This window comes from Taudactylus pleione, unplaced genomic scaffold (assembly GCF_031769625.1).
Source record: "Taudactylus pleione unplaced genomic scaffold, aTauple2 ptg000893l, whole genome shotgun sequence".
NCBI lineage: Eukaryota > Metazoa > Chordata > Amphibia > Anura > Myobatrachidae > Taudactylus > Taudactylus pleione.
Window position 1 is genome coordinate 271,116 of NW_028285294.1, and position 27,976 is coordinate 299,091.

The 27,976-nt window shown below is 52.0% G+C and overlaps 1 protein-coding gene across 1 annotated transcript in view; it reads left to right on the forward strand.

Moving 5' to 3' along the window:
- The window catches only part of DOCK3 (dedicator of cytokinesis 3), a 394,022-nt gene that overhangs the window by 186,949 nt on the left and 179,097 nt on the right, over nt 1–27,976 (forward strand). The window contains exons 6-10 of the mRNA XM_088459078.1: nt 1,092–1,240; nt 4,970–5,054; nt 5,547–5,588; nt 11,377–11,528; nt 13,975–14,056. Coding sequence (XP_088315204.1) covers nt 1,092–1,240; nt 4,970–5,054; nt 5,547–5,588; nt 11,377–11,528; nt 13,975–14,056 — 510 coding nt within the window. The remainder of the gene's footprint in view (nt 1–1,091; nt 1,241–4,969; nt 5,055–5,546; nt 5,589–11,376; nt 11,529–13,974; nt 14,057–27,976) is intronic.

Genomic DNA, 27,976 nt, shown 5'->3' on the forward strand with positions numbered 1-27,976 from the left:
CCATATATCTCTTTCCCATCTCACAACTATCTACACTCCATCACTTACTCCATTCCCCAACTCCACCATCCTCTCTCTCTCTCTTCTCTCTCTCTCTCTCTCTCTCTCTCTCTCTCTCTCTCTCTCTGTCCAGCCCTCTCTTGCACTCCGCCTTCTCTCTCTCTCCCTTTCTCTGTCCAGCCCTCTCTTACACTCCCCATCTCTCTCCCTCTCTCTCTCTCTCTCATTTTCTCTGTCCAGCCCTCTCTGGCACTCCCCCTTCTCTCTCTCTGTCCTGCCCTCTCTTGCACTCCCCCTTCTCTCTCTCTCTCTCTCTCTCTCTCTCTGTCCTGCCCTCTCTTGCACTCCCCCTTCTCTCTCTCTCTGTCCTGCCCTCCCTTGCACTCCCCCTTCTCTCTCTCTCTCTCTCTCTCTCTGTCCTGCCCTCTCTTGCACTCCCCCTTCTCTCTCTCTCTCTCTCTCTCTCTCTGTCCTGCCCTCTCTTGCACTCCCCCTTCTCTCTCTCTCTCTCTGTCCTGCCCTCCCTTGCACTCCCCCTTCTCTCTCTCTCTCTCTCTCTCTCTGTCCTGCCCTCTCTTGCACTCCCCCTTCTCTCTCTCTCTGTCCTGCCCTCTCTTGCACTCCACCTTCTCTCTCTCTCTCTCTCTCTCTCTCTCTCTCTCTCTCTCTCCCTTTCTCTCTCTCTCTCTCTCTCTCTCTCTCACCCTCTCTCCCCTGCCCTCTCTTGCACTCCCCCTTCTCTCTCTCTCTCTCTCTCTCTCTGTCCAGCCCTCTCTTGCACTCCCCCTTCTCTCTCTCTCTTTCTCTCTCCCTCTCTCTCCCTCTCTCTCTCTCTCCCCTTCCCTCTCTTGCACTCCCCCTTCTCTCTTTCTCTGTCCTGCCCTCTCTTGCACTCCCCCTTCTCTCTCTCTCTCTGTCCTGCCCTCTCTTGCAATCCCCCTTCTCTCTCTCTCTCTGTCCTGCCCTCTCTTGCACTCCCCCTTCTCTCTCTCTCTCTCTGTCCAGTCCTCTCTTGCACTCCCCATCCCAGTGTGTCTTGGTCCCTCATATTCTTCTTGCCCACTGTCTCTCTTCTCTCTCGTTGACCACAGAAGCACAAGGTGGACCTGTTCTACAAGCTACGTCATGTGATGAACGAGGTGATTGACCTGCGCAGACAGCTTCTGTCAGGTCACCTTACGCAGGACCAGGTGCGAGAGGTCAAGAGACATCTGACCGTGCGGCTGGACTGGGGCAATGAGTGAGTATTGCGACTCTCCCCGTACCGACCAGAGGATCGGGAATATGGCAGCAATGGACATATGCGTAGTAATGACTGATTATGTGCCAAAATTACCCACAGGCGCTATAGAGAGGGCACAATGTCAGCACGACACAGGCAGCTATGTGTGATTGGGACATACTGGTGCAGATTGCATACCATTCAGTGATAGTGGGACGGTAACACTGGTGACCAGTACCTTAAAATGCTAGTGGGGAGTGTTTTAATTAGAAATATAAGAAGCGGAACAGAGCGATTCACAGAGGTGTGACGTTCTAGCGTCAGTCTTCCAGATTGGCTTTTGGTTTGCCGTAATCCCAGTCCGCACTGTGATCCTGATTCGGAGTTGTACGAAGGATCTCAGGATTTTTAGCAAACGACACCTGCATTGCGGACTGCATGCGAACGAGAGTTATTCCCTCTTGAGTTTTGTCGCGTCTCCTTTACAGCTGCATGGGCGTTACTGGGTGGCAGCTAGGCATACGCTCGTAGACGAAGCATCTCGTGGGTATGTAGATAGAGCAGCGGGCTAGTCAGGGGTGAGCGAATGTAGAGATCTGTCCGATGTCAGCCAGATCACACCTGCACCAAGGATGGGGCTGGGAGAGCTCTGATTATAGTGATGGTGGCTGATCTCGGAAGCAGAGGGCTGGGACGGTGCGGTCGCATAGATTACGTAGAGTGTGGGCGGATGTTTACGTGGGACTTCTGATTGTGACTGCATGACGTGAGCCTCAGAATCAGGCCCCGCGTGTGTAAATGGTATAGTCCACGAGTAGAGCTGGTATGACTACTGGGACTTCATTCTGGTCAATGGTTTTATTGATGTAGAACAGAGAACGCTAAAGTTACATTTCCTTTGGCGAAACATGTAAAATTTTAGCGGCTGTGGACATACTGACTAACTGGCCTCATACGCTGCCTCTCAGTGCATGGCTGGCTCTCTACAGCGGCTGCAGACAGACTGACTAACTGGGCCCTTACGCTGCTTCTCAGAGCATGGCTGGCTCTCTACAGCGGCTGAGGACAGACTGACTAACTGGGCCCTTACGCTGTTTCTCAGAGCATGGCTGTCTCTCTACAGCGGCTGCGGACAGACTGACTAACTGGGCCTTTACGCTGTCTCTCAGTGCATGGCTGGCTCTCTACAGCGGCTGCGGACAGACTGACTAACTGGGCCCTTACGCTGTCTCTCAGAGCATGGCTGGCTCTCTACAGCAGCACAGACTGACTAACTGGGCCCTTACGCTGCTTCTCAGAGCATGGCTGGCTCGTTACAGCGGCTGCGGACAGACTGACTAACTGAGCCCTTACGCTGCCTCTCAGCATGGCTGACTCGTTACAGTGACTGCGGACAGACTGACTTACTGGGCCCTTATGCTGCCTCTCAGTGCATGGCTGGCTCTCTACAGCGTCTGCGGACAGACTGACTAACTGGGCCCTTACGCTGCCTCTCAGTGCATGGCTGGCTCTCTACAGCGGCTGCGGACAGACTGACTAACTGGGCCTTTACGTTGCCTCTCAGAGCATGGCTGGTTCTCTACAGCGGCTGCGGACAGACTGACTAACTGGGCCTTTACGCTGCTTCTCAGTGCATGGCTGGCTCTCTACAGCGGCTGCGGACAGACTGACTAACTGGGCCCTTACGCTGTCTCTCAGTGCATGGCTGGCTCTCTACAGCGGCTGCGGACAGACTGACTAACTGGGCCCTTACGCTGCCTCGCAGAGGATGGCTGGCTCGCTACAGCGGCTGCGGACAGACTGACTAACTGGGCCCTTACGCTGCTTCTCAGAGCATGGCTGGCTCTCTACTGCGGCTGCGGACAGACTGACTAATTGGGCCTTTACGCTGCCTCTCAGAGCATGGCTGGCTCGTTACAGCGGCTGCGGACTGACTGACTAACTGGGCCCTTATGCTGCCTCTCAGAGCATGGCTGGTTCTCTCCAGCGGCTGCGGACAGACTGACTAACTGGGCCTTTACGCTGCCTCTCAGAGCATGGCTGTCTCTCTACAGCGGCTGCGGACAGACTGACTAACTGGGCTCTTACGCTGTCTCTCAGAGCATGGCTGCTTCGTTACAACGGCTGCGGACAGACTAACTGGGCCCTTACGCTGCCTCTCAGTGCATGGCTGGCTCGCTACAGCGGCTGGATCTGGGGCAGGAGTGGGACTGGAGCTGTAACTAGCAGCTTAGTTATTATACAGTAAAAGCTTACACATCAATTACGTACAGTGAGATTAATTACCATTCCCTCCAGATACATGTGGATACAGTTCGCAGATACATGTGGATAATTGCTTTCAGGTGCGCGCTGACACCTTGTGGTCTGAACTAATGTACAGCTGTCAGTACAGTAAAAAGCGATCTCACTCTGTACAGTAGGTTTTTAGGGTGTATTCTCATGAATATTGATGCAGACCAGGGGCAGAACTATGGGAGACAGCAGAGGTGCCTGCCGCCAGGCTCCAGCTCTGAAGGGGCACCTCCTCCATTGTCCACAACATATTCTCCCCACTTAGGGCTGTAACTATGTACCCAGAGTGTACTGTCCCGGCCGCCCAATAAATGGCACCCCTTCCCGGCACCTGAGAAGCCACCATACACTAGTGAAGAGCTCTGTGTCAGACCATCAGATGCTGCCCTTCGTCTATCTATAGTCTGTCTGCATGCGAATTGCCACATTACAGTGTCAGCGGCTGTGACGGATGGGGGGGGCACTAAATTATAACTTGCCTCAGGACGTCTGGTATGAACTTACGCCACTGATGCAGACTACAATATGGCAACCTCCAGTGTGCAGACAGCAGGTACAGTGCACACCTTATACCCCGTACACTGTTCAGGTCTCCGCACAGCGAGGACTCAGGAGTACATTTAAAAACTGATATTTTACTGGGAAAGTAGATGGGGAAATAGTCTCACTGTAAGAGAATAAAGTGACCTTGATTGCAGTGGGCATTATCTCTGCAGCCCCTGTATTTGTACCCAGAGTTACTAGAAATATGAAGTGGGCAGATAGTGCTTTAGAGGTGGCATAACGCTGGGCATGTACAGTGAGCATAGTTCTGGAAGCAGCTGCTACCTTGCAGGCAGTGTCTGCTGTGTTACAGATGGACCTAACCAGACTCCAACATCAGAAGCTGGAATCTCCTGCTGGAGCCATACAATCTGCCATTTGTAGGGGGCACCAAATAGCCGAAAAGGGCAGATTACATGAGACATGGGGGTAGATTTACTAAACTTTCTAAAAATGAAAAGCGGTGGTGTTACCCATACTAACCAATTATATTGTAGCTATCAGTTACCTGTTGTGTTCTAAAAATGAAAAGCGGTGGTGTTACTCATACTAACCAATTATATTGTTTGTAGCTATCAGTTCTCTGTTGTGTTCTAATAAATGATAAACAGAATCTAATTGGTCCACTTGTCTGTTTTAGAAGCTTTGCTAAATCTACCCCCATGGGGTATGAGGGAATCTGATACGGGTCCCAGCGCAAAGCTCGCAGGCATTTCAAGTTCCTTGAAATCACTGGCCCCGCCCATTTGTATGAATCCACCAACCTACATGATTGATTAGCGCAAGTCTGCCACGCTTTCAGGCACTCTGTGTTTGAGAGGCTCCTCCTTCCTAACATGTGACCGCAGCAGGGTATGCATATGAGCACAGGTTCCTCATTACATTCTACCCCGCTTCCTCTATTTTCAGGCACCTCGGTTTGGATCTAGTTCCCCGGAAGGAATTTGAGGCTGTAGATTCCGACCAGATCAGTGCCTCTGACTTGTACAAGATGGTGAGTCAGGTGTTCGTGTTAGTCATATCGCCCATCAGCAGAGGTAGGCAACCTAAGCAGGGCATGCTGGGCCTTGTAGCTCCACAGATTTCCTCTTCTGATAACCCAGCCCCTGGGCAGACAGGCTCTGATTGGTTGGGAGGCCTAATAGCACCCTGTCTGTTATATTTTTGCATAGACTATATGTAGATGATTTTGTATTCATTTATTGCGTAGTTTCCCTTTTAATCTGCACAATGTCACAATTATATCATTTTCTATTAGAGTGTATAAGAATAATTTGCATTCTTTCTCTACGTCCCATCGTTACATTGTGATATCAGAATTGCATGGCAGCGTTCTCTGTAGATGCCAATTTTCTTGGTACTGGTTGGCACCGTCTGTGATATTGGCCCCTGAGCTGCGTGCGCCCAGTCTCCCCTCTTTCTCCGCCAGCGATGACACTGGGATGCAGCGTGTGAGGGCTCTGACACTCTATAATTTTCTCTGCAGCATCTGTCAAGTCGCCACACTGTGCAGCAGAGCACGAACCAGGTGAGGGGCGACGGCAAGTGCTTGTAAAGTGGGTGAGAGGAAGTAAAGTCTACTGAGCGACTGACTGGCAAGGAATATAGACGATTAAGACTTAAAGGGGAAAGGTGTCAGGGATTGTGCCACAAATATAATTATAACAATGTTGTATACCAACACTTCTTGATGCCCCTGGGGAGTGGTAACCATTGCAGAATAGGCACCCCTGGGGATTGCGGAATATGGGGGAACAGCAGTGGCAGAGATGAGGGGGAATCTACAGACGTGGCAGAGACAGTGAGGGATCTGGGGCACAGCAGTGACTGAGAGGTGAGCGGAGGAGTCTACAGATGTGACAGAGAATGAGGCATCTGGGGCACAGCAGTGACTGAGAGGTGAGCGGAGGAGTCTACAGATGTGACAGAGAATGAGGCATCTGGGGCACAGCAGTGACTGAGAGTTGAGGGTAGAAGTCTACAGATGTGGCAGAGAGAGTGAGGCATCTGGGGCACAGCAGTGACTGAGAGGTGAGGGTAGGAGTCTACAGATGTGGCAGAGAGAGTGAGGCATCTGGGGCACAGCAGTAACTGAGAGGTGAGGGGAGGAGTCTACAGATGTGACAGAGAATGAGGCATCTGGGGCACAGCAGTGACAGAGGTGAGGGTAGGAGTCTACAGATGTGGCAGAGAGAGTGAGGCATCCCCGGGAATCTACAGATGTGACAGAGAGTGAGGCATCTGGGGCACAGCAGTGACTGAGAGGTGAGAGGAGGAGTCTACAGATGTGACAGAGAGTGAGGCATCTGGGGCACAGCAGTGACTGAGGTGAGGGGAGGAGTCTACAGATGTGACAGAGAGTGAGGCATCTGGGGCACAGCAGTGACTGAGAGGTGAGCGGAGGAGTCTACAGATGTGGCAGAGAGTGAGGCATCTGGGGCACAGCAGCAACGTGGCAGAGAGAGTGAGGCATCTGGGGCACAGCAGTGACTGAGAGGTGAGCGGAGGAGTCTACAGATGTGGCAGAGAGTGAGGCATCTGGGGCACAGCAGCAACGTGGCAGAGAGAATGAGGCATCTGGGGCACAACAGTGACTGAGAGGTGAGGGTAGGAGTCTACAGATGTGGCAGAGAGAGTGAGGCATCTGGGGCACAGCAGTGACTGAGAGGTGAGGGGAGGAGTCTACAGATGTGACAGAGAATGAGGCATCTGGGGCACAGCAGTGACAGAGGTGAGGGGAGGAGTCTACAGATGTGACAGAGAATGAGGCATCTGGGGCACAGCAGTGACTGAGAGGTGAGGGGAGGAGTCTACAGATGTGGCAGAGAGAGTGAGGCATCTGGGGCACAGCAGTGACTGAGAGGTGAGGGGAGGAGTCTACAGATGTGACAGAGTGAGGCATCTGGGGCACAGCAGTTACTGAGAGGTCAGGGGAGGAGTCTACAGATGTGACAGAGAGAGTGAGGCATCTGGGGCACAGCAGTGACTGAGAGGTGAGTGAAGGAGTCTACAGATGTGGCAGAGAGAGTGAGGCATCTGGGGCACAGCAGTGACTGAGAGGTGAGGGGAGGAGTCTACAGATGTGATAGAGAATGAGGCATCTGGGGCACAGCAGTGACTGAGAGGTGAGGGGAGGAGTCTACAGATGTGACAGAGAATGAGGCATCTGGGGAACAGCAGTGACTGAGAGGTGAGGGGAGGAGTCTACAGATGTGACAGAGAATGAGGCATCTGGGGCACAGCAGTGACTGAGAGGTGAGGGGAGGAGTCTACAGATGTGGCAGAGAGAGTGAGGCATCTGGGGCACAGCAGTGACTGAGAGGTGAGGGGAGGAGCCTACAGATGTGACAGAATGAGGCATCTGGGGCACAGCAGTGACTGAGAGGTGAGGGGAGGAGTCTACAGATGTGACAGAGAGTGAGGCATCTGGGGCACAGCAGTGACTGAGAGGTGAGGGGAGGAATCTACAGATGTGGCAGAGAGAGTGAGGCATCTGGGGCACAGCAGTGACTGAGAGGTGAGGGGAGGAGTCTACAGATGTGACAGAGTGAGGCATCTGGGGCACAGCAGTGACTGAGAGGTGAGTGGAGGAGTCTACAGATGTGACAGAGAATGAGGCATCTGGGGCACAGCAGTGACTGATAGGTGAGGGGAGGAGTCTACAGATGTGACAGAGAATGAGGCATCTGGGGCACAGCAGTGACAGAGGTGAGGGTAGGAGTCTACAGATGTGGCAGAGAGAGTGAGGCATCCCCGGGAATCTACAGATGTGACAGAGAGTGAGGCATCTGGGGCACAGCAGTGACAGAGGTGAGTGGAGGAGTTTACAGATGTGACAGAGAGTGAGGCATCTGGGGCACAGCAGTGACTGAGAGGTGAGGGGAGGAATCTACAGATGTGGCAGAGAGAGTGAGGCATCTGGGGCACAGCAGTGACTGAGAGGTGAGGGGAGGAGTCTACAGATGTGACAGAGTGAGGCATCTGGGGCACAGCAGTGACTGAGAGGTGAGTGGAGGAGTCTACAGATGTGACAGAGAATGAGGCATCTGGGGCACAGCAGTGACTGATAGGTGAGGGGAGGAGTCTACAGATGTGACAGAGAATGAGGCATCTGGGGCACAGCAGTGACAGAGGTGAGGGTAGGAGTCTACAGATGTGGCAGAGAGAGTGAGGCATCCCCGGGAATCTACAGATGTGACAGAGAGTGAGGCATCTGGGGCACAGCAGTGACAGAGGTGAGTGGAGGAGTTTACAGATGTGACAGAGAATGAGGCATCTGGGGCACAGCAGTGACTGAGAGGTGAGGGGAGTAGTCTACAGATGTGGCAGAGAGAGTGAGGCATCTGGGGCACAGCAGTGACAGAGGTGAGGGGAGGAGTCTACAGATGTGACAGAGTGAGGCATCTGGGGCACAGCAGTGACTGAGAGGTGAGTGAAGGAGTCTACAGATGTGGCAGAGAGAGTGAGGCATCTGGGGCACAGCAGTGACTGAGAGGTGAGGGGAGGAGTCTACAGATGTGACAGAGAATGAGGCATCTGGGGAACAGCAGTGACTGAGAGGTGAGTGGAGGAGTCTACAGATGTGATAGAGAATGAGGCATCTGGGGCACAGCAGTGACTGAGAGGTGAGGGGAGGAGTCTACAGATGTGACAGAGAATGAGGCATCTGGGGAACAGCAGTGACTGAGAGGTGAGGGGAGGAGTCTACAGATGTGACAGAGAATGAGACATCTGGGGCACAGCAGTGACTGAGAGGTGAGGGGAGGAGTCTACAGATGTGGCAGAGAGAGTGAGGCATCTGGGGCACAGCAGTGACTGAGAGGTGAGGGGAGGAGCCTACAGATGTGACAGAATGAGGCATCTGGGGCACAGCAGTGACTGAGAGGTGAGGGGAGGAGTCTACAGATGTGACAGAGAGTGAGGCATCTGGGGCACAGCAGTGACTGAGAGGTGAGGGGAGGAATCTACAGATGTGACAGAGAGTGAGGCATCTGGGGCACAGCAGTGACTGAGAGGTGAGGGGAGGAGTCTACAGATGTGGCAGAGAGAGTGAGGCATCTGGGGCACAGCAGTGACTGAGAGGTGAGGGGAGGAGTCTACAGATGTGGCAGAGAGAGTGAGGCATCTGGGGCACAGCAGTGACTGAGAGGTGAGCGGAGGAATCTACAGATGTGGCAGAGAGAATGAGGCATCTGGGGCACAGCAGTGACTGAGAGGTGAGCGGAGGAGTCTACAGATGTGGCAGAGAGAATGAGGCATCTGGGGCACAGCAGTGATTGGGTGGGTTGGGGGGAGATCATACAGTTGTGGCAGAGACAGTCAGGGATATGGGGCACAGCAGTGATTGTGTGGGTTGGGGGATCTACATTTGTGGCAGAGACAGTCAGGGATATGGGGCACAGCAGTGATTGGGTTTGTTGAGGGGGATCTACAGTTGTGGCAGAGACAGTCAGGGATATGGGGCACAGCAGTGATTGTGTGGGTTGGGGGGATCTACAGTTGTGGCAGAGACAGTCAGGGATATGGGGCACAGCAGTGATTGGGTGGGTTGGGGGGATCTACAGTTGTGGCAGAGACAGTCAGGGATATGGGGCACAGCAGTGATTGGGTGGGTTGGGGGGATCTACAGTTGTGGCAGAGACAGTCAGGGATATGGGGCACAGCAGTGATTCGGTTTGTTGAGGGGGATCTACAGTTGTGGCAGAGACAGTCAGGGATATGGGCACAGCAGTGACTGAGAGGTGAGCGGAGGAGTCTACAGATGTGGCAGAGAGAATGAGGCATCTGGGGCACAGCAGTGATTGGGTGGGTTGGGGGGAGATCATACAGTTGTGGCAGAGACAGTCAGGGATATGGGGCACAGCAGTGATTGTGTGGGTTGGGGGGATCTACATTTGTGGCAGAGACAGTCAGGGATATGGGGCACAGCAGTGATTGGGTTTGTTGAGGGGGATCTACAGTTGTGGCAGAGACAGTCAGGGATATGGGGCACAGCAGTGATTGGGTGGGTTGGGGGATCTACAGTTGTGGCAGAGACAGTCAGGGATATGGGGCACAGCAGTGATTGGGTGGGTTGGGGGGATCTACAGTTGTGGCAGAGACAGTCAGGGATATGGGGCACAGCAGTGATTGGGTGGGTTGGGGGGATCTACAGTTGTGGCAGAGACAGTCAGGGATATGGGGCACAGCAGTGATTGGGTGGGTTGGGGGGATCTACAGTTGTGGCAGAGACAGTCAGGGATATGGGGCACAGCAGTGATTGGGTGGGTTGGGGGGATCTACAGTTGTGGCAGAGACAGTCAGGGATATGGGGCACAACAGTGATTGGGTTTGTTGAGGGGGATCTACAGTTGTGGCAGAGACAGTCAGGGATATGGGGCACAGCAGTGATTGTGGGTGTTGGGGGGATCTACAGTTGTGGCAGAGACAGTCAGGGATATGGGGCACAGCAGTGTTTGGCTGAGTTGGGGGGAGATCATACAGTTGTGGCAGAGACAGTCAGGGATATGGGGCACAGCAGTGATTGGCTGAGTTGGGGGGATCTACAGTTGTGGCAGAGAGTCAGGGATATGGGGCACAGCAGTGATTGAGTGGGTTGGGGGGATCTACAGTTGTGGCAGAGACAGTCAGGGATATGGGGCACAGCAGTGATTGGGTGGGTTGGGGGGAGATCATACAGTTGTGGCAGAGACAGTCAGGGATATGGGGCACAGCAGTGATTGGGTGGGTTGGGGGGAGATCATACAGTTGTGGCAGAGACAGTCAGGGATATGGGGCACAGCAGTGAATGGGTGGGTTGGGGGGATCTACAGTTGTGGCAGAGACAGTCAGGGATATGGGGCACAGCAGTGATTGGGTGGGTTGGGGGGAGATCATACAGTTGTGGCAGAGACAGCCAGGGATCTGGGGCACAGCAGTGATTGAGTGGGTTGGGGGGAGATCATACAGTTGTGGCAGAGACAGCCAGGGATCTGGGGCACAGCAGTGATTGGGTGGGTTGGGGGGAGATCATACAGTTGTGGCAGAGACAGTCAGGGATCTGGGGCACAGCAGTGATTGGGTGGGTTGGGGGGAGATCATACAGTTGTGGCAGAGACAGTCAGGGATATGGGGCACAGCAGTGAATGGGTGGGTTGGGGGGATCTACAGTTGTGGCAGAGATAGCCAGGGATCTGGGGCACAGCAGTGATTGGGTGGGTTGGGGGGAGATCATACAGTTGTGGCAGAGACAGTCAGGGATCTGGGGCACAGCAGTGATTTATCTACAGTTGTGGCGGTCACAGATTGGTGACAAGCGACCTAATTTGCCATCACAGGCAGACACCCTGAGGCAGCGTCACAAGGAGCCACGGGCACCTGTCCCCCACCACCTGCTACTCAATCTGAAGAGTTTCACGCACAGCAACATAGGAGAGGATGTGGATCTGTTCTTCTCACTGTATGACATGAGGGAGACGCGTCAGATCAGGTGACTCTCACTGTAACTATTGTCCTCCTACCGCTTCCTGTCACCTGTACGTCTCTAACCTTAATGCTCCACCTGTGCATCTCTTCCTTTACATCCTTCTGTCACCTGTGTGTCTCTAACCTTAATGCTCCACCTGTGCATCTCTTCCTTTACATCCTTCTGTCACCTGTGTGTCTCTAACCTTAATGCTCCACCTGTGCATCTCTTCCTTTACATCCTTCTGTCACCTGTGTCTCTAACCTTAATGCTTCACCTGTGCATCTCTTCCTTTACATCCTTCTGTCACCTGTACGTCTCTAACCTTAATACTTCACCTGTGCATCTCTTCCTTTACCTCCTTCTGTCACCTGTACGTCTCTAACCTTAATGCTCCACCTGTGCATCTCTTCCTTTACCTCCTTCTGTCACCTGTACGTCTCTAACCTTAATGCTTCACCTGTGCATCTCTTCCTTTACCTCATTCTGTCACCTGTACGTCTCTAACCTTAATGCTCCACCTGTGCATCTCTTCCTTTACATCCTTCTGTCACCTGTACGTCTCTAACCTTAATACTTCACCTGTGCATCTCTTCCTTTACCTCCTTCTGTCACCTGTGTGTCTCTAACTTAAATGCTTCACCTGTGCATCTCTTCCTTTACCTCCTTCTGTCACCTGTACGTCTCTAACCTTAATGCTTCACCTGTGCATCTCTTCCTTTACCTCCTTCTGTCACCTGTACGTCTCTACCCTTAATGCTTCACCTGTGCATCTCTTCCTTTACCTCATTCAGTCACCTGTACGTCTCTAACCTTAATGCTTCACCTGTGCATCTCTTCCTTTATCTCATTCAGTCACCTGTACGTCTCTAACCTTAATGCTACACCTGTGCATCTCTTCCTTTACCTCATTCAGTCACCTGTGTGTCTCTAACCTTAATGCTTCACCTGTGCATCTCTTCCTTTACCTCATTCAGTCACCTGTACGTCTCTAACCTTAATGTTTCACCTGTGCATCTCTTCCTTTACATCCTTCTGTCTCCTGTACGTCTCTAACCTTAATGTTTCACCTGTGCATCTCTTCCTTTACCTCATTCAGTCACCTGTGTGTCTCTAACCTTAATGCTTCACCTGTGCATCTCTTCCTTTACCTCATTCAGTCACCTGTACGTCTCTAACCTTAATGTTTCACCTGTGCATCTCTTCCTTTACCTCCTTCTGTCTCCTGTGTGTCTCTAACCTTAATGTTTCACCTGTGCATCTCTTCCTTTACCTCATTCAGTCACCTGTACGTCTCTAACCTTAATGCTTCACCTGTGCATCTCTTCCTTTACCTCCTTCTGTCACCTGTACGTCTCTAACCTTAATGTTTCACCTGTGCATCTCTTCCTTTACCTCCTTCTGTCTCCTGTGTATCTCTAACCTTAATGTTTCACCTGTGCATCTCTTCCTTTACCTCATTCAGTCACCTGTACGTCTCTAACCTTAATGCTTCACCTGTGCATCTCTTCCTTTACCTCATTCAGTCACCTGTACGTCTCTAACCTTAATGTTTCACCTGTGCATCTCTTCCTTTACCTCCTTCTGTCTCCTGTGTGTCTCTAACCTTAATGTTTCACCTGTGCATCTCTTCCTTTACCTCCTTCTGTCTCCTGTGTGTCTCTAACCTTAATGTTTCACCTGTGCATCTCTTCCTTTACCTCATTCAGTCACCTGTACGTCTCTAACCTTATTGCTTCACCTGAGCATCTCTTCCTTTACATCCTTCTGTCACCTGTACGTCTCTAAGCTTAATACTTCACCTGTGCATCTCTTCCTTTACCTCCTTCTGTCACCTGTACGTCTCTAACCTTAATGTTTCACCTGTGCATCTCTTCCTTTACCTCATTCTGTCACCTGTATGTCTCTAACCTTAATGCTTCACCTGTGCATCTCTTTCTTTACCTCCTTCTGTCACCTGTATGTCTTTAATCTTACCTCCTTTTGTCACCTGTATGTCTCTAATCTTACCTCCTTCTGTCACCTGTATGTCTCTAATCTTACCTCCTTCTGTCACCTGTATGCCTCTAATCTTACCTCCTTCTGTCACCTGTATGTCTCTAATCTTACCTCCCTCTGTCACCTGTATGTCTCTAATCTTACCTCCCTCTGTCACCTGTATGTCTCTAATCTTACCTCCTTCTGTCACCTGTATGTCTCTAATCTTACCTCCTTCTGTCACCTGTATACCTCTAATCTTACCTCCTTCTGTCACCTGTATGTCTCTAATCTTACCTCCCTCTGTCACCTGTGTGTCTCTAATCTTACCTCCCTCTGTCACCTGTCTGTCTCTAATCTTATCTCCCTCTGTCACCTGTATATCTCTAATCTTACCTCCTTCTGTTACCTGTGTGTCCCCCCCCCCCCTGTATTTCTCTCTCATCGGCCCACCACACCATTACACTAATCTGCCTCTTTATCCTCTGCCCAGTGAGAGGTTCATGGTGCGACTCAACAAAAACGGAGGCCCCAGGAACCCAGAGAAGCTGGAACGACTCTGTGCTCTATTTACAGTATGTAACGTCTCTGTGCAGATCCGGCCCCCGCCCCCCCTACATATTGGTTGTACCCCTTACCTAACTGAATTGTGTGTTACAGTGTATTAATATATATTATTCCCTCCCTCAGAATCCTAGGATCTCTAATAACCTATTTTTACTTCAGGGTCCATAGGGGGTCCACAGGGTTGACCTTGGGGGGTATAGGTTGGGGAACAAAATCCGGGCACCACGCAGTTAAAGCTTTCAGCTCCCAGGATGCACTGGGTCCACTCTCCCTATAACACCGCCCCCCAGCCAGAGGCACCTCAGTTTAAGTTGGTGCCCGGTCGGAGTCAGGTCACCGTTAGCGCAGGGGGGGCTGATTAGCAGCCCCATAGCTTTATTTTTTTCTAAGAACAAAGTTTTTATTTTTACTTTGGACTTTTAGAGCGGCAGCGTCGGACTGTCCATAGGACGTCTAAGCTGCCGCTCCGTCACCCCGCCGGCGCTGAGACGCCAGTACAGATCTGGGGATCTCAGCGGGACCCCAGAGTCTGTACGTAGCCGGACTCTGCGGTCGCCCAGGACTGCTGCCGGATCCATGGGGAGCAGGTAATGTCATTTAATATGCATTTAATATGCAGTCCTGTGCCTCCGGTCTCTGGGGACAGACCGGAGGCGCCGGCAGTAGCGGCAGGCCCACCCCATGCCCCGTGTGTCCAGTAGACCACCAGGGACTTAGCGATCGGCGCTGGGAGCCGGCGTCCCGGGGGGTTAATAGCCGGCCAGGAGAGAAAGCCTTCCCTGTTGTAGCGGCTCCTCCCCTCAGCTCAGCGCGCCTTTCAGTATTATAGACTGGCGTCACTGAGCTGCATTCCTCCGCGGGCCGCGCTGCTTCTGAGGTCTCCAGCGGCCATTTTCTCTGTGGTGCAGCAGCAGAGCTCCGGAGATGGCAGTGAGTCCAGTCCCCCTGCGTACCTCACCATCAGGTCAGTGTACACAGCGCTGTAGCCTTCCCAGACACTGAATCTGGGCAGTTGAATGCAGTGACATAGTGCAGTATATTATATGACATGTTTATGTATATATATATATATATATATATATATCTATATCTGCATTGTATGTGGCTTATGCTAGTGCTGACTGTCTGTTCTTTATTCTCACCTGTCAGTGTATATCTATCCCTTTTCTTTACAATCTGCCCTAATACAGCTGTACTTAGGGTGGTTCTGAGGGGGTCATTCAGACCCGCTCACGAGCAAAGTTCGCTCACAAGCGGGTCGATGTTGTGAGAATGCGCATGCGCACGACGGAGGGAGCATGCGCGAGACCCGGCGAGCGACGAGAAATACGTCGCTCGGGGTCTCGCACCAAAGGGGGCATGCTGTCGATGGTGACTTTCAGTCTAGGAGCTCTCCATTGTGAAGCGGGCTTCCTCAGCCGTCACGCGGTGCATCCCGGGGACTAGTCTCTTCTCCAAGAGACGTTTCGTCTCCTGGTGAGCAGAGGGGGCCTCCCTGAGGTGATCATCGTGACCTTCTGACTTTATCACACACTACCTGTGTTACAGTCCAGCACTAGGGGTTTTTTGAAGCTACCTTCAGTGACTTTGTCGGTGAAGTGGTCCTTCCACTTTGTGTACCTGGGTCCTCTGGTCTCCTTTCTTCCTCAAGGTCTTCGGAAGCTTCATTTGAGACAGAGATTCTTTCCTGCTGGTGGCTCCTGATTGCCCCAGATGTCAGGGACACTTGGATTTTTGGAATTTCCCCTCCGATACTCCATTCCTGATGCTTCACTATCCGGACCTGTTGTCTCGGGGTCCTTGTGTTGCCCTGGACCTGGATCGTTTGTCTTTGACTACGTCCCTACGGGGGTCCTTCGGCTTCCCTGGCTTTATCATCAGAGCACATAGATCAGCTTTTGCTGGGACCTTCTACAGACTGTGGCAGGCTTAATTCTTATGGTATCGTACCTGTCGCTACGATCCTCCGGCGTTCAGGATTTCCAGATATTCTGGCATTCCTTCCAGCTGGCTTGGGTCTCACCCTCCGCCAAGCCTTCCTGACAGTGCGGATCTCTACACTGTCAGTATGGTTAAGGTGTGGAATTGCTCCACTCCGGTATCCAGTTCATCTTTCAGAGTGTTTTCTGGATTATGCCGCCATTTCTTCCCCCTAGGGGCTCCTGGGGAGTTAGTAGTGGTTCTTCGTTCCCTCCGGGGACAGTCAATGGAACCATTGGGTGTGATAGCCATTACATGGTCTATTGCTTAGGCTCTCTCTCTCTCTTATGGCGTTTATATCTGCCAGGTGAGTGTCGGAATTGGGAGAGTTCTCAGGTGGCTCCCTCTTCTGGATGTCAGGGTATGAGTTGCACTCGCCCTGTGTTTCTTCCTAAAGTGGTTTTTAGGCTCCATATTATTCAGGAGCTTAGGGTACGGCCATTCAGTCTCCAGTCCTCTCGGCTGGTGTGGCCTCATTGACTGCGGTCCAGCCTCTTTAGATTTATGTGATCCGTTCAAGTTCCTTAGGGAAATCGGACTCCTTATTTGTGGTCTAAGATTTCTGGTTTTCACAGGAAGGGATGGCCGGCCTATAATCAGATGTTGGCTGGATGGCTTCGTATGTCTTCCTCAGGGGCTTACCCATGGGTGGGCCTTTCTGTTGTTGATGTTTGTTTTTCTTGGGCCGTGTATCCCTTGTGGGCGGCTCGCTGTGGAGCTTCGGCTGTTCTGCCTTACTAGGTGGCCACGTGGTCTTCTGTCCACACCTTTTTAAGGTTGTAGGCATTGGTTTTCCTTTGCCTCTCAGGATGCTTCCTTTTGGGAGACGGATTCTCCTCTCAGCACAGGAGTGTCCCCACCCTTGGTTGAACTGCTTTGGGACATCCCCAAGGTCAACACTGTGGACCCCCTATGGACCCTGAAGTAGAAAACAAGAGATATGGTAAGAACTTACCTTTGTTATCTCTGTTTCTACGAAGTCCATAGGGTCCACAGGGCGCCCGCCCTGATGCACCTGGCTTCATATGGGCTGTGTTACTGGTCACCGGTTTCCCGTCTCCTTTTCTGTGAGTATGGTTCTTGAGTGTTCCAGTTTTCTCTCTATTTTTCTCTCCTCCTCCGGCCTTTGGCTACTTACAAACTGTGGTGCCTCTGGCTGGGGGGAGGGGTTATAGGGAGAGTGGACCCAGTGCATCCTGGGAGCTGAAAGCTTTAACTGCATGGTGCCCGGATTTGGTTCCCAAAACCTATACCCCAAGGTCAACCCTGTGGACCCTATGGACTTCGTAGAAATATAGATAACAAAGGTAAGTTCTTACCATATCTCTTGTTTTATCGTACATCTCTGTACCTCTACCTGTGACGACATTGCAGATATAATGGGACACTGCAGGACACATATAGTGGGACACTGCAGGACAGATATAATGGGACATTGCAGGACAGATATAATGAGACACTGCAGGACAGATATAATGGGACACTGCAGGACAGATATAATGGTACACTGCAGGACAGATATTATGGGACAATGCAGGACAGATCTAATGGGACACTGCGGGACAGATCTAATGGGACACTGCGGGACAGATATAATGGGACATTGCAGGACAGATATAATGGGACACTGCAGGACAGATATAATGGGACACTGCAGGACAGATCTAATGGGACATTGCAGGACAGATATAATGGGACACTGCAGGACAGATATAATGGGACACTGCGGGACAGATATAATGGGACACTGCGGGACAGATATAATGGGACACTGCAGGACAGATATAATGGGACACTGCAGGACACATCTAATGGGACACTGTGGGACAGATCTAATGGGACACTACAGGACAGATCTAATGGGACACTGTGGGACAGATCTATTAGGGATCGGCATGATTTACCGCCGGACGCACGTCCAGCGGTTCAAATCCCGACGCCGGAAGTCTGTCACCAGTGAAAATCCCGACTGCGCTAAAGGTAAGTACTAACTAACCTAACCCCCCCTAACCCTACTTTAGGGGTGCCTAACCTCCCTCCCTAGTGCCTAACCCCCTCTAAGTGCCTAAACCTAACCCTCCCTTCCCCACTGCCTAAACCTAACCCTCCCGGGGGGGGTGCCAAACCCCCCCCCCTTGGAGCGCCTAACCACCCCAACACGCCACCCCCCCGCGCGGATGCCAGGCTCACCTTCGATCGGGATCCGGGTGTCATGCTCCCGGCGTAGGTAAAATGACAGGCGTCAGGACTTCAACGCCTGTCATTAGACCCTTGCTTGGATTAGACAGTCGGAATGCTGACTGTTGGCATTTAGACCGTCGGCATCCCGACAGCATACCCTTTATTATATATACGTGTCCTAGTGACGGAACATAAACATATATACTGTATGTGTCTGTAATATTCCTGCTTCTTGGCGATGTATTTGTGTTGTATACAAGATGACGACAATTCCATGTTACCTTTCTATTATTAATGCAGCCGCTCGCTATGGGCGCCCCATACATCGACACTGCGTCCAACTCTGATTCAGCCCCTTCGGGGCCTATTCTATAATTAAATATTTGCGTCATATTCCCGGGTAACACCCGTTTTCGGGGGATACCTGCAAAAATTAAGTATCTCCTAGATGTAATATGGAAATAACGCAGCAGATACCTCCGATATATCTGCCGCTGTCCCTCCACTTCCAACAGCAGCCGCAGCCCCCATAGGTTTCTATGGGCGATACAGTGCTATCAGATTTACCCCCGACAATGGCCGCCGCATATGCGTGATGCGGTCACTGCCCTCCGAGCACATGGCAGGGATGGGGTCCTTTCGGAGCCCATGTCTCTGCATCTTCTATTTAATACATTTGGACGCTGTTATTGAATACTGCAATGCGATCATGGTCGCTAATGTTGCGCCTAGATTGCATTGTGTGTGTGATTATTGATCAGTGGGTTGTTAGTGCCTGTCCTCCGGGGCTCTTCTATCGAGCTGTGGGATATTGTCTTAGGTTGGGTACAGGATGCCAGTTCTCAGGATCCCGGCAGTCAGAATCCCAATGTTGGCATTCCGACAGGGTCACAATACCGACAGAAGGAGGTAAGTATCCTCTCCTTACCCTACCACTAACCCTTCCTCCCCGATTCCTAAACCCAACCCTTCCCCAGTGCCTAATCCTAACGTCCCTCCCCCTCATCCTAATACTGACCCTCCCCACCGTGCCTAATCCTAACGTCCCTCCCCCTCATCCTAATACTAACACTCCCCCCCAATGCCTGACCCTCCCCCCAGTGCCTAAACCTAACGTCCCTCCCCCTCATCCTAATACTAACACTCCCCCCCAATGCCTGACCCTCCCCCCAGTGCCTAAACCTAACGTCCCTCCCCCTCATCCTAATACTGACCCTCCCCACCGTGCCTAATCCTAACGTCCCTCCCCCTCATCCTAATACTAACACTCCCCCCCAGTGCCTAACCCTAACGTCCCTCCCCCTCATCCTAATACTAACACTCCCCCCAGTGCCTAAACCTAACGTCCCTCCCCCTCATCCTAATACTAACCCTCCCCCCAGTGCCTAACCCTAACGTCCCTCCCCCTCATCCTAATACTGACCCTCCCCACCGTGCCTAATCCTAACGTCCCTCCCCCTCATCCTAATACTAACACTCCCCCCCAGTGCCTAACCCTAACGTCCCTCCCCCTCATCCTAATACTGACCCTCCCCACCGTGCCTAATCCTAATGTCCCTCCCCCTCATCCTAATACTAACACTCCCCACCAGTGCCTGACCCTCCCCCCAGTGCCTAAACCTAACGTCCCTCCCCCTCATCCTAATACTAACACTCTCCCCCAGTGCCTAACCCTAACGTCCCTCCCCCTCATCCTAATACTGACCCTCCCCACCGTGCCTAATCCTAACGTCCCTCCCCCTCATCCTAATACTAACAGTCCCCCCCAATGCCTGACCCTCCCCCCAGTGCCTTAACCTAACGTCCCTCCCCCTCATCCTAATACTAACACTCCCCCCAGTGCCTAACCCTCCCCCCAGTGCCTAACCCTAACGTCCCTCCCCCTCATCCTAATACTAACACTCCCCCCCAGTGCCTAACCCTAACGTCTTTCCCCCTCATCCTAATACTGACCCTCCCCACTGTGCCTAATCCTAACGTCCCTCCCCCTCATCCTAATACTAACACTCCCCCCCAATGCCTGACCCTCCCCCCAGTGCCTAAACCTAACGTCCCTCCCCCTCATCCTAATACTAACACTCCCCCCCCAATGCCTAACCCTACCCCCAGTGCCTAACCCTAACGTCCCTCCCCCTCATCCTAATACTGACCCTCCCCACCGTGCCTAATCCTAACGTCCCTCCCCCTCATCCTAATACTAACACTCCCCCCCAATGCCTGACCCTCCCCCCAGTGCCTAAACCTAACGTCCCTCTCCCTCATCCTAATACTAACACTCCCCCCCAGTGCCTGACCCTCCCCCCAGTGCCTAAACCTAACGTCCCTCCCCCTCATCCTAATACTAACCCTCCCCCCAGTGCCTAATCCTAACGTCCCCCCCCCCTCATCCTAATACTGATCCTCCCCACCGTGCCTAACCCTAACATCCCTCCCCCTCATCCTAATACTGACCCTCCCCACCGTGCCTAATCCTAACGTCCCTCCCCCTCATCCTAATACTAACACTCCCCCCAGTGCCTAATCCTAACGTCCCCCCCCTCATCCTAATACTAACACTCCCCCACCGTGCCTAATCCTAACGTCACTCCCCCTCATCCTAATACTAACCCTCCCCCCAGTGCCTAATCCTAACGTCCCTCCCCCTCATCCTAATACTAACCCTCCCCCCAGTGCCTAATCCTAACGTCCCCCCCCCCTCATCCTAATACTAACACTCCCCCACCGTGCCTAATCCTAACGTCCCTCCCCCTCATCCTAATACTAACCCTCCCCCCAGTGCCTAATCCTAACGTCCCTCCCCCTCATCCTAATACTAACCCTCCCCCCAGTGCCTAATCCTAACGTCCCTCCCCCTCATCCTAATACTAACCCTCCCCCCAGTGCCTAATCCTAACGTCCCTCCCCCTCATCCTAATACTAACCCTCCCCCCAGTGCCTAAACCTAACGTCCCTCCCCCTCATCCTAATACTAACCCTCCCCCCAGTGCCTAATCCTCCCCCTAACCCCAATACTTACAGTCAGGATGCCGGCACAGGGTTTCTGACTGGTGTTGGGATTCCGGAGCAGGCATCCCGTCAGCCGGGATAATAACTACATCTCCATTTACTCATTATTTAACGTTTTCTTTATATCATTCATTGAAAAACATTTGTCTGATGAATGTCATTTGCTGTGGTGACAGTTGCCTCGGTTCTCCTATCATGTCCTTTTTAGTTACAGTGTTGTTTTGTTTAGGAATAGATGCTAAGCAGTAAGAATTGTATCTCACAGGCACAGACAGGCATAGCAGTGTGCAGTGGTTCTGCGCTCAGTGATGTGACAGGGATAGCAGTGTGCAGTGGTTCTGCACTCAGTGATGTGACAGGGATAGCAGTGTACAGTGGTTCTGCACTCAGTGATGTGACAGGGATAGCAGTGTGCAGTGGTTCTGCGCTCAGTAATGTGACAGGGATAGCAGTGTGCAGTGGTTCTGCGCTCAGTAATGTGACAGGGATAGCAGTGTGCAGTGGTTCTGCGCTCAGTAATGTGACAGGGATAGCAGTGTGCAGTGGTTCTGCGCTCAGTAATGTGACAGGGATAGCAGTGTGCAGTGGTTCTGCGCTCAGTAATGTGACAGGGATAGCAGTGTGCAGTGGTTCTGCACTCAGTGATGTGACAGGGATAGCAGTGTGCAGTGGTTCTGCGCTCAGTAATGTGACAGGGATAGCAGTGTGCAGTGGTTCTGCACTCAGTGATGTGACAGGGATAGCAGTGTGCAGTGGTTCTGCACTCAGTAATGTGACAGGGATAGCAGTGTGCAGTGGTTCTGCGCTCAGTAATGTGACAGGGATAGCAGTGTGCAGTGGTTCTGCACTCAGTGATGTGACAGGGATAGCAGTGTGCAGTGGTTCTGCACTCAGTAATGTGACAGGGATAGCAGTGTGCAGTGGTTCTGCACTCAGTGATGTGACAGGGATAGCAGTGTGCAGTGGTTCTGCACTCAGTAATGTGACAGGGATAACAGTATGCAGTGGTTCTGCACTCAGTAATGTGACAGGGATAGCAGTGTGCAGTGGTTCTGCACTCAGTGATGTGACAGGGATAGCAGTGTGCAGTGGTTCTGCGCTCAGTGATGTGACAGGGATAGCAGTGTGCAGTGGTTCTGCGCTCAGTGATGTGACAGGGATAGCAGTGTGCAGTGGTTCTGCACTCAGTGATGTGACAGGGATAGCAGTGCGCAGTGGTTCTGCACTCAGTGATGTGACAGGGATAGCAGTGTGCAGTGGTTCTGCACTCAGCAATGTGACAGGGATAGCAGTGTGCAGTGGTTCTGCACTCAGTAATGTGACAGGGATAGCAGTGTGCAGTGGTTCTGCGCTCAGTAATGTGACAGGGATAGCAGTGTGCAGTGGTTCTGCACTCAGTGATGTGACAGGGATAGCAGTGTGCAGTGGTTCTGCACTCAGTAATGTGACAGGGATAGCAGTGTGCAGTGGTTCTGCGCTCAGTGATGTGACAGGGATAGCAGTGTGCAGTGGTTCTGCACTCAGTGATGTGACAGGGATAGCAGTGTGCAGTGGTTCTGCACTCAGTAGTGTGACAGGGATAGCAGTGTGCAGTGGTTCTGCACTCAGTAATGTGACAGGGATAGCAGTGTGCAGTGGTTCTGCACTCAGTGATGTGACAGGGATAGCAGTGTGCAGTGGTTCTGCTCTCAGTAATGTGACAGGGATAGCAGTGTGCAGTGGTTCTGCACTCAGTGATGTGACAGGGATAGCAGTGTGCAGTGGTTCTGCACTCAGTGATGTGACAGGGATAGCAGTGTGCAGTGGTTCTGCACTCAGTAATGTGACAGGGATAACAGTATGCAGTGGTTCTGCGCTCAGTAATGTGACAGGGATAGCAGTGTGCAGTGGTTCTGCACTCAGTAATGTGACAGGGATAGCAGTGTGCAGTGGTTCTGCGCTCAGTAATGTGACAGGGATAGCAGTGTGCAGTGGTTCTGCACTCAGTAATGTGACAGGGATAGCAGTGTGCAGTGGTTCTGCACTCAGTGATGTGACAGGGATAGCAGTGTGCAGTGGTTCTGCACTCAGTAATGTGACAGGGATAACAGTATGCAGTGGTTCTGCACTCAGTAATGTGACAGGGATAGCAGTGTGCAGTGGTTCTGCACTCAGTGATGTGACAGGGATAGCAGTGTGCAGTGGTTCTGCACTCAGTAGTGTGACAGGGATAGCAGTGTGCAGTGGTTCTGCACTCAGTAATGTGACAGGGATAGCAGTGTGCAGTGGTTCTGCACTCAGTGATGTGACAGGGATAGCAGTGTGCAGTGGTTCTGCTCTCAGTAATGTGACAGGGATAGCAGTGTGCAGTGGTTCTGCACTCAGTGATGTGACAGGGATAGCAGTGTGCAGTGGTTCTGCACTCAGTGATGTGACAGGGATAGCAGTGTGCAGTGGTTCTGCACTCAGTAATGTGACAGGGATAACAGTATGCAGTGGTTCTGCGCTCAGTAATGTGACAGGGATAGCAGTGTGCAGTGGTTCTGCACTCAGTAATGTGACAGGGATAGCAGTGTGCAGTGGTTCTGCGCTCAGTAATGTGACAGGGATAGCAGTGTGCAGTGGTTCTGCACTCAGTAATGTGACAGGGATAGCAGTGTGCAGTGGTTCTGCACTCAGTGATGTGACAGGGATAGCAGTGTGCAGTGGTTCTGCACTCAGTAATGTGACAGGGATAACAGTATGCAGTGGTTCTGCACTCAGTAATGTGACAGGGATAGCAGTGTGCAGTGGTTCTGCACTCAGTGATGTGACAGGGATAGCAGTGTGCAGTGGTTCTGCGTTCAGTGATGTGACAGGGATAGCAGTGTGCAGTGGTTCTGCGCTCAGTGATGTGACAGGGATAGCAGTGTGCAGTGGTTCTGCACTCAGTGATGTGACAGGGATAGCAGTGTGCAGTGGTTCTGCACTCAGTGATGTGACAGGGATAGCAGTGTGCAGTGGTTCTGCACTCAGCAATGTGACAGGGATAGCAGTGTGCAGTGGTTCTGCACTCAGTAATGTGACAGGGATAGCAGTGTGCAGTGGTTCTGCGCTCAGTAATGTGACAGGGATAGCAGTGTGCAGTGGTTCTGCACTCAGTGATGTGACAGGGATAGCAGTGTGCAGTGGTTCTGCACTCAGTAATGTGACAGGGATAGCAGTGTGCAGTGGTTCTGCGCTCAGTGATGTGACAGGGATAGCAGTGTGCAGTGGTTCTGCACTCAGTGATGTGACAGGGATAGCAGTGTGCAGTGGTTCTGCACTCAGTAGTGTGACAGGGATAGCAGTGTGCAGTGGTTCTGCACTCAGTAATGTGACAGGGATAGCAGTGTGCAGTGGTTCTGCACTCAGTGATGTGACAGGGATAGCAGTGTGCAGTGGTTCTGCTCTCAGTAATGTGACAGGGATAGCAGTGTGCAGTGGTTCTGCACTCAGTAATGTGACAGGGATAGCAGTGTGCAGTGGTTCTGCACTCAGTGATGTGACAGGGATAGCAGTGTGCAGTGGTTCTGCACTCAGTGATGTGACAGGGATAGCAGTGTGCAGTGGTTCTGCGCTCAGTAATGTGACAGGGATAGCAGTGTGCAGTGGTTCTGCTCTCAGTAATGTGACAGGGATAGCAGTGTGCAGTGGTTCTGCACTCAGTAGTGTGACAGGGATAGCAGTGTGCAGTGGTTCTGCACTCAGTAATGTGACAGGGATAGCAGTGTGCAGTGGTTCTGCACTCAGTGATGTGACATGGATAGCAGTGTGCAGTGGTTCTGCACTCAGTGATGTGACAGGGATAGCAGTGTGCAGTGGTTCTGCACTCAGTGATGTGACAGGGATAGCAGTGTGCAGTGGTTCTGCACTCAGTGATGTGACAGGGATAGCAGTGTGCAGTGCTTCTGCACTCAGTAATGTGACAGGGATAACAGTATGCAGTGGTTCTGCGCTCAGTAATGTGACAGGGATAGCAGTGTGCAGTGGTTCTGCACTCAGTGATGTGACAGGGATAGCAGTGTGCAGTGGTTCTGCGCTCAGTAATGGGACAGGGATAGCAGTGTGCAGTGGTTCTGCACTCAGTAATGTGACAGGGATAGCAGTGTGCAGTGGTTCTGCACTCAGTGATGTGACAGGGATAGTAGTGTGCAGTGGTTCTGCACTCAGTAATGTGACAGGGATAGCAGTGTGCAGTGGTTCTGCACTCAGTAATGTGACAGGGATAGCAGTGTGCAGTGGTTCTGCACTCAGTGATGTGACAGGGATAGTAGTGTGCAGTGGTTCTGCACTCAGTGATGTGACAGGGATAGTAGTGTGCAGTGGTTCTGCACTCAGTAATGTGACAGGGATAGCAGTGTGCAGTGGTTCTGCACTCAGTGATGTGACAGGGATAGCAGTGTGCAGTGGTTCTGCACTCAGCGATGTGACAGGGATAGCAGTGTGCAGTGGTTCTGCACTCAGTAATGTGACAGGGATAGCAGTGTGCAGTGGTTCTGCGCTCAGTAATGTGACAGGGATAGCAGTGTGCAGTGGTTCTGCGCTCAGTAATGTGACAGGGATAGCAGTGTGCAGTGCTTCTGCGCTCAGTGATGTGACAGGGATAGCAGTGTGCAGTGGTTCTGCACTCAGTGATGTGACAGGGATAGCAGTGTGCAGTGGTTCTGCACTCAGTAGTGTGACAGGGATAGCAGTGTGCAGTGGTTCTGCGCTCAGTAATGTGACAGGGATAGCAGTGTGCAGTGGTTCTGCACTCAGTGATGTGACAGGGATAGCAGTGTGCAGTGGTTCTGCACTCAGTAATGTGACAGGGATAGCAGTGTGCAGTGGTTCTGCACTCAGTGATGTGACAGGGATAGCAGTGTGCAGTGGTTCTGCACTCAGTAATGTGACAGGGATAACAGTATGCAGTGGTTCTGCACTCAGTAATGTGACAGGGATAGCAGTGTGCAGTGGTTCTGCACTCAGTGATGTGACAGGGATAGCAGTGTGCAGTGGTTCTGCGCTCAGTGATGTGACAGGGATAGCAGTGTGCAGTGGTTCTGCGCTCAGTGATGTGACAGGGATAGCAGTGTGCAGTGGTTCTGCACTCAGTGATGTGACAGGGATAGCAGTGCGCAGTGGTTCTGCACTCAGTGATGTGACAGGGATAGCAGTGTGCAGTGGTTCTGCACTCAGCAATGTGACAGGGATAGCAGTGTGCAGTGGTTCTGCACTCAGTAATGTGACAGGGATAGCAGTGTGCAGTGGTTCTGCGCTCAGTAATGTGACAGGGATAGCAGTGTGCAGTGGTTCTGCACTCAGTGATGTGACAGGGATAGCAGTGTGCAGTGGTTCTGCACTCAGTAATGTGACAGGGATAGCAGTGTGCAGTGGTTCTGCGCTCAGTGATGTGACAGGGATAGCAGTGTGCAGTGGTTCTGCACTCAGTGATGTGACAGGGATAGCAGTGTGCAGTGGTTCTGCACTCAGTAGTGTGACAGGGATAGCAGTGTGCAGTGGTTCTGCACTCAGTAATGTGACAGGGATAGCAGTGTGCAGTGGTTCTGCACTCAGTGATGTGACAGGGATAGCAGTGTGCAGTGGTTCTGCTCTCAGTAATGTGACAGGGATAGCAGTGTGCAGTGGTTCTGCACTCAGTGATGTGACAGGGATAGCAGTGTGCAGTGGTTCTGCACTCAGTGATGTGACAGGGATAGCAGTGTGCAGTGGTTCTGCACTCAGTAATGTGACAGGGATAACAGTATGCAGTGGTTCTGCGCTCAGTAATGTGACAGGGATAGCAGTGTGCAGTGGTTCTGCACTCAGTAATGTGACAGGGATAGCAGTGTGCAGTGGTTCTGCGCTCAGTAATGTGACAGGGATAGCAGTGTGCAGTGGTTCTGCACTCAGTAATGTGACAGGGATAGCAGTGTGCAGTGGTTCTGCACTCAGTGATGTGACAGGGATAGCAGTGTGCAGTGGTTCTGCACTCAGTAATGTGACAGGGATAACAGTATGCAGTGGTTCTGCACTCAGTAATGTGACAGGGATAGCAGTGTGCAGTGGTTCTGCACTCAGTGATGTGACAGGGATAGCAGTGTGCAGTGGTTCTGCACTCAGTAGTGTGACAGGGATAGCAGTGTGCAGTGGTTCTGCACTCAGTAATGTGACAGGGATAGCAGTGTGCAGTGGTTCTGCACTCAGTGATGTGACAGGGATAGCAGTGTGCAGTGGTTCTGCTCTCAGTAATGTGACAGGGATAGCAGTGTGCAGTGGTTCTGCACTCAGTGATGTGACAGGGATAGCAGTGTGCAGTGGTTCTGCACTCAGTGATGTGACAGGGATAGCAGTGTGCAGTGGTTCTGCACTCAGTAATGTGACAGGGATAACAGTATGCAGTGGTTCTGCGCTCAGTAATGTGACAGGGATAGCAGTGTGCAGTGGTTCTGCACTCAGTAATGTGACAGGGATAGCAGTGTGCAGTGGTTCTGCGCTCAGTAATGTGACAGGGATAGCAGTGTGCAGTGGTTCTGCACTCAGTAATGTGACAGGGATAGCAGTGTGCAGTGGTTCTGCACTCAGTGATGTGACAGGGATAGCAGTGTGCAGTGGTTCTGCACTCAGTAATGTGACAGGGATAACAGTATGCAGTGGTTCTGCACTCAGTAATGTGACAGGGATAGCAGTGTGCAGTGGTTCTGCACTCAGTGATGTGACAGGGATAGCAGTGTGCAGTGGTTCTGCGTTCAGTGATGTGACAGGGATAGCAGTGTGCAGTG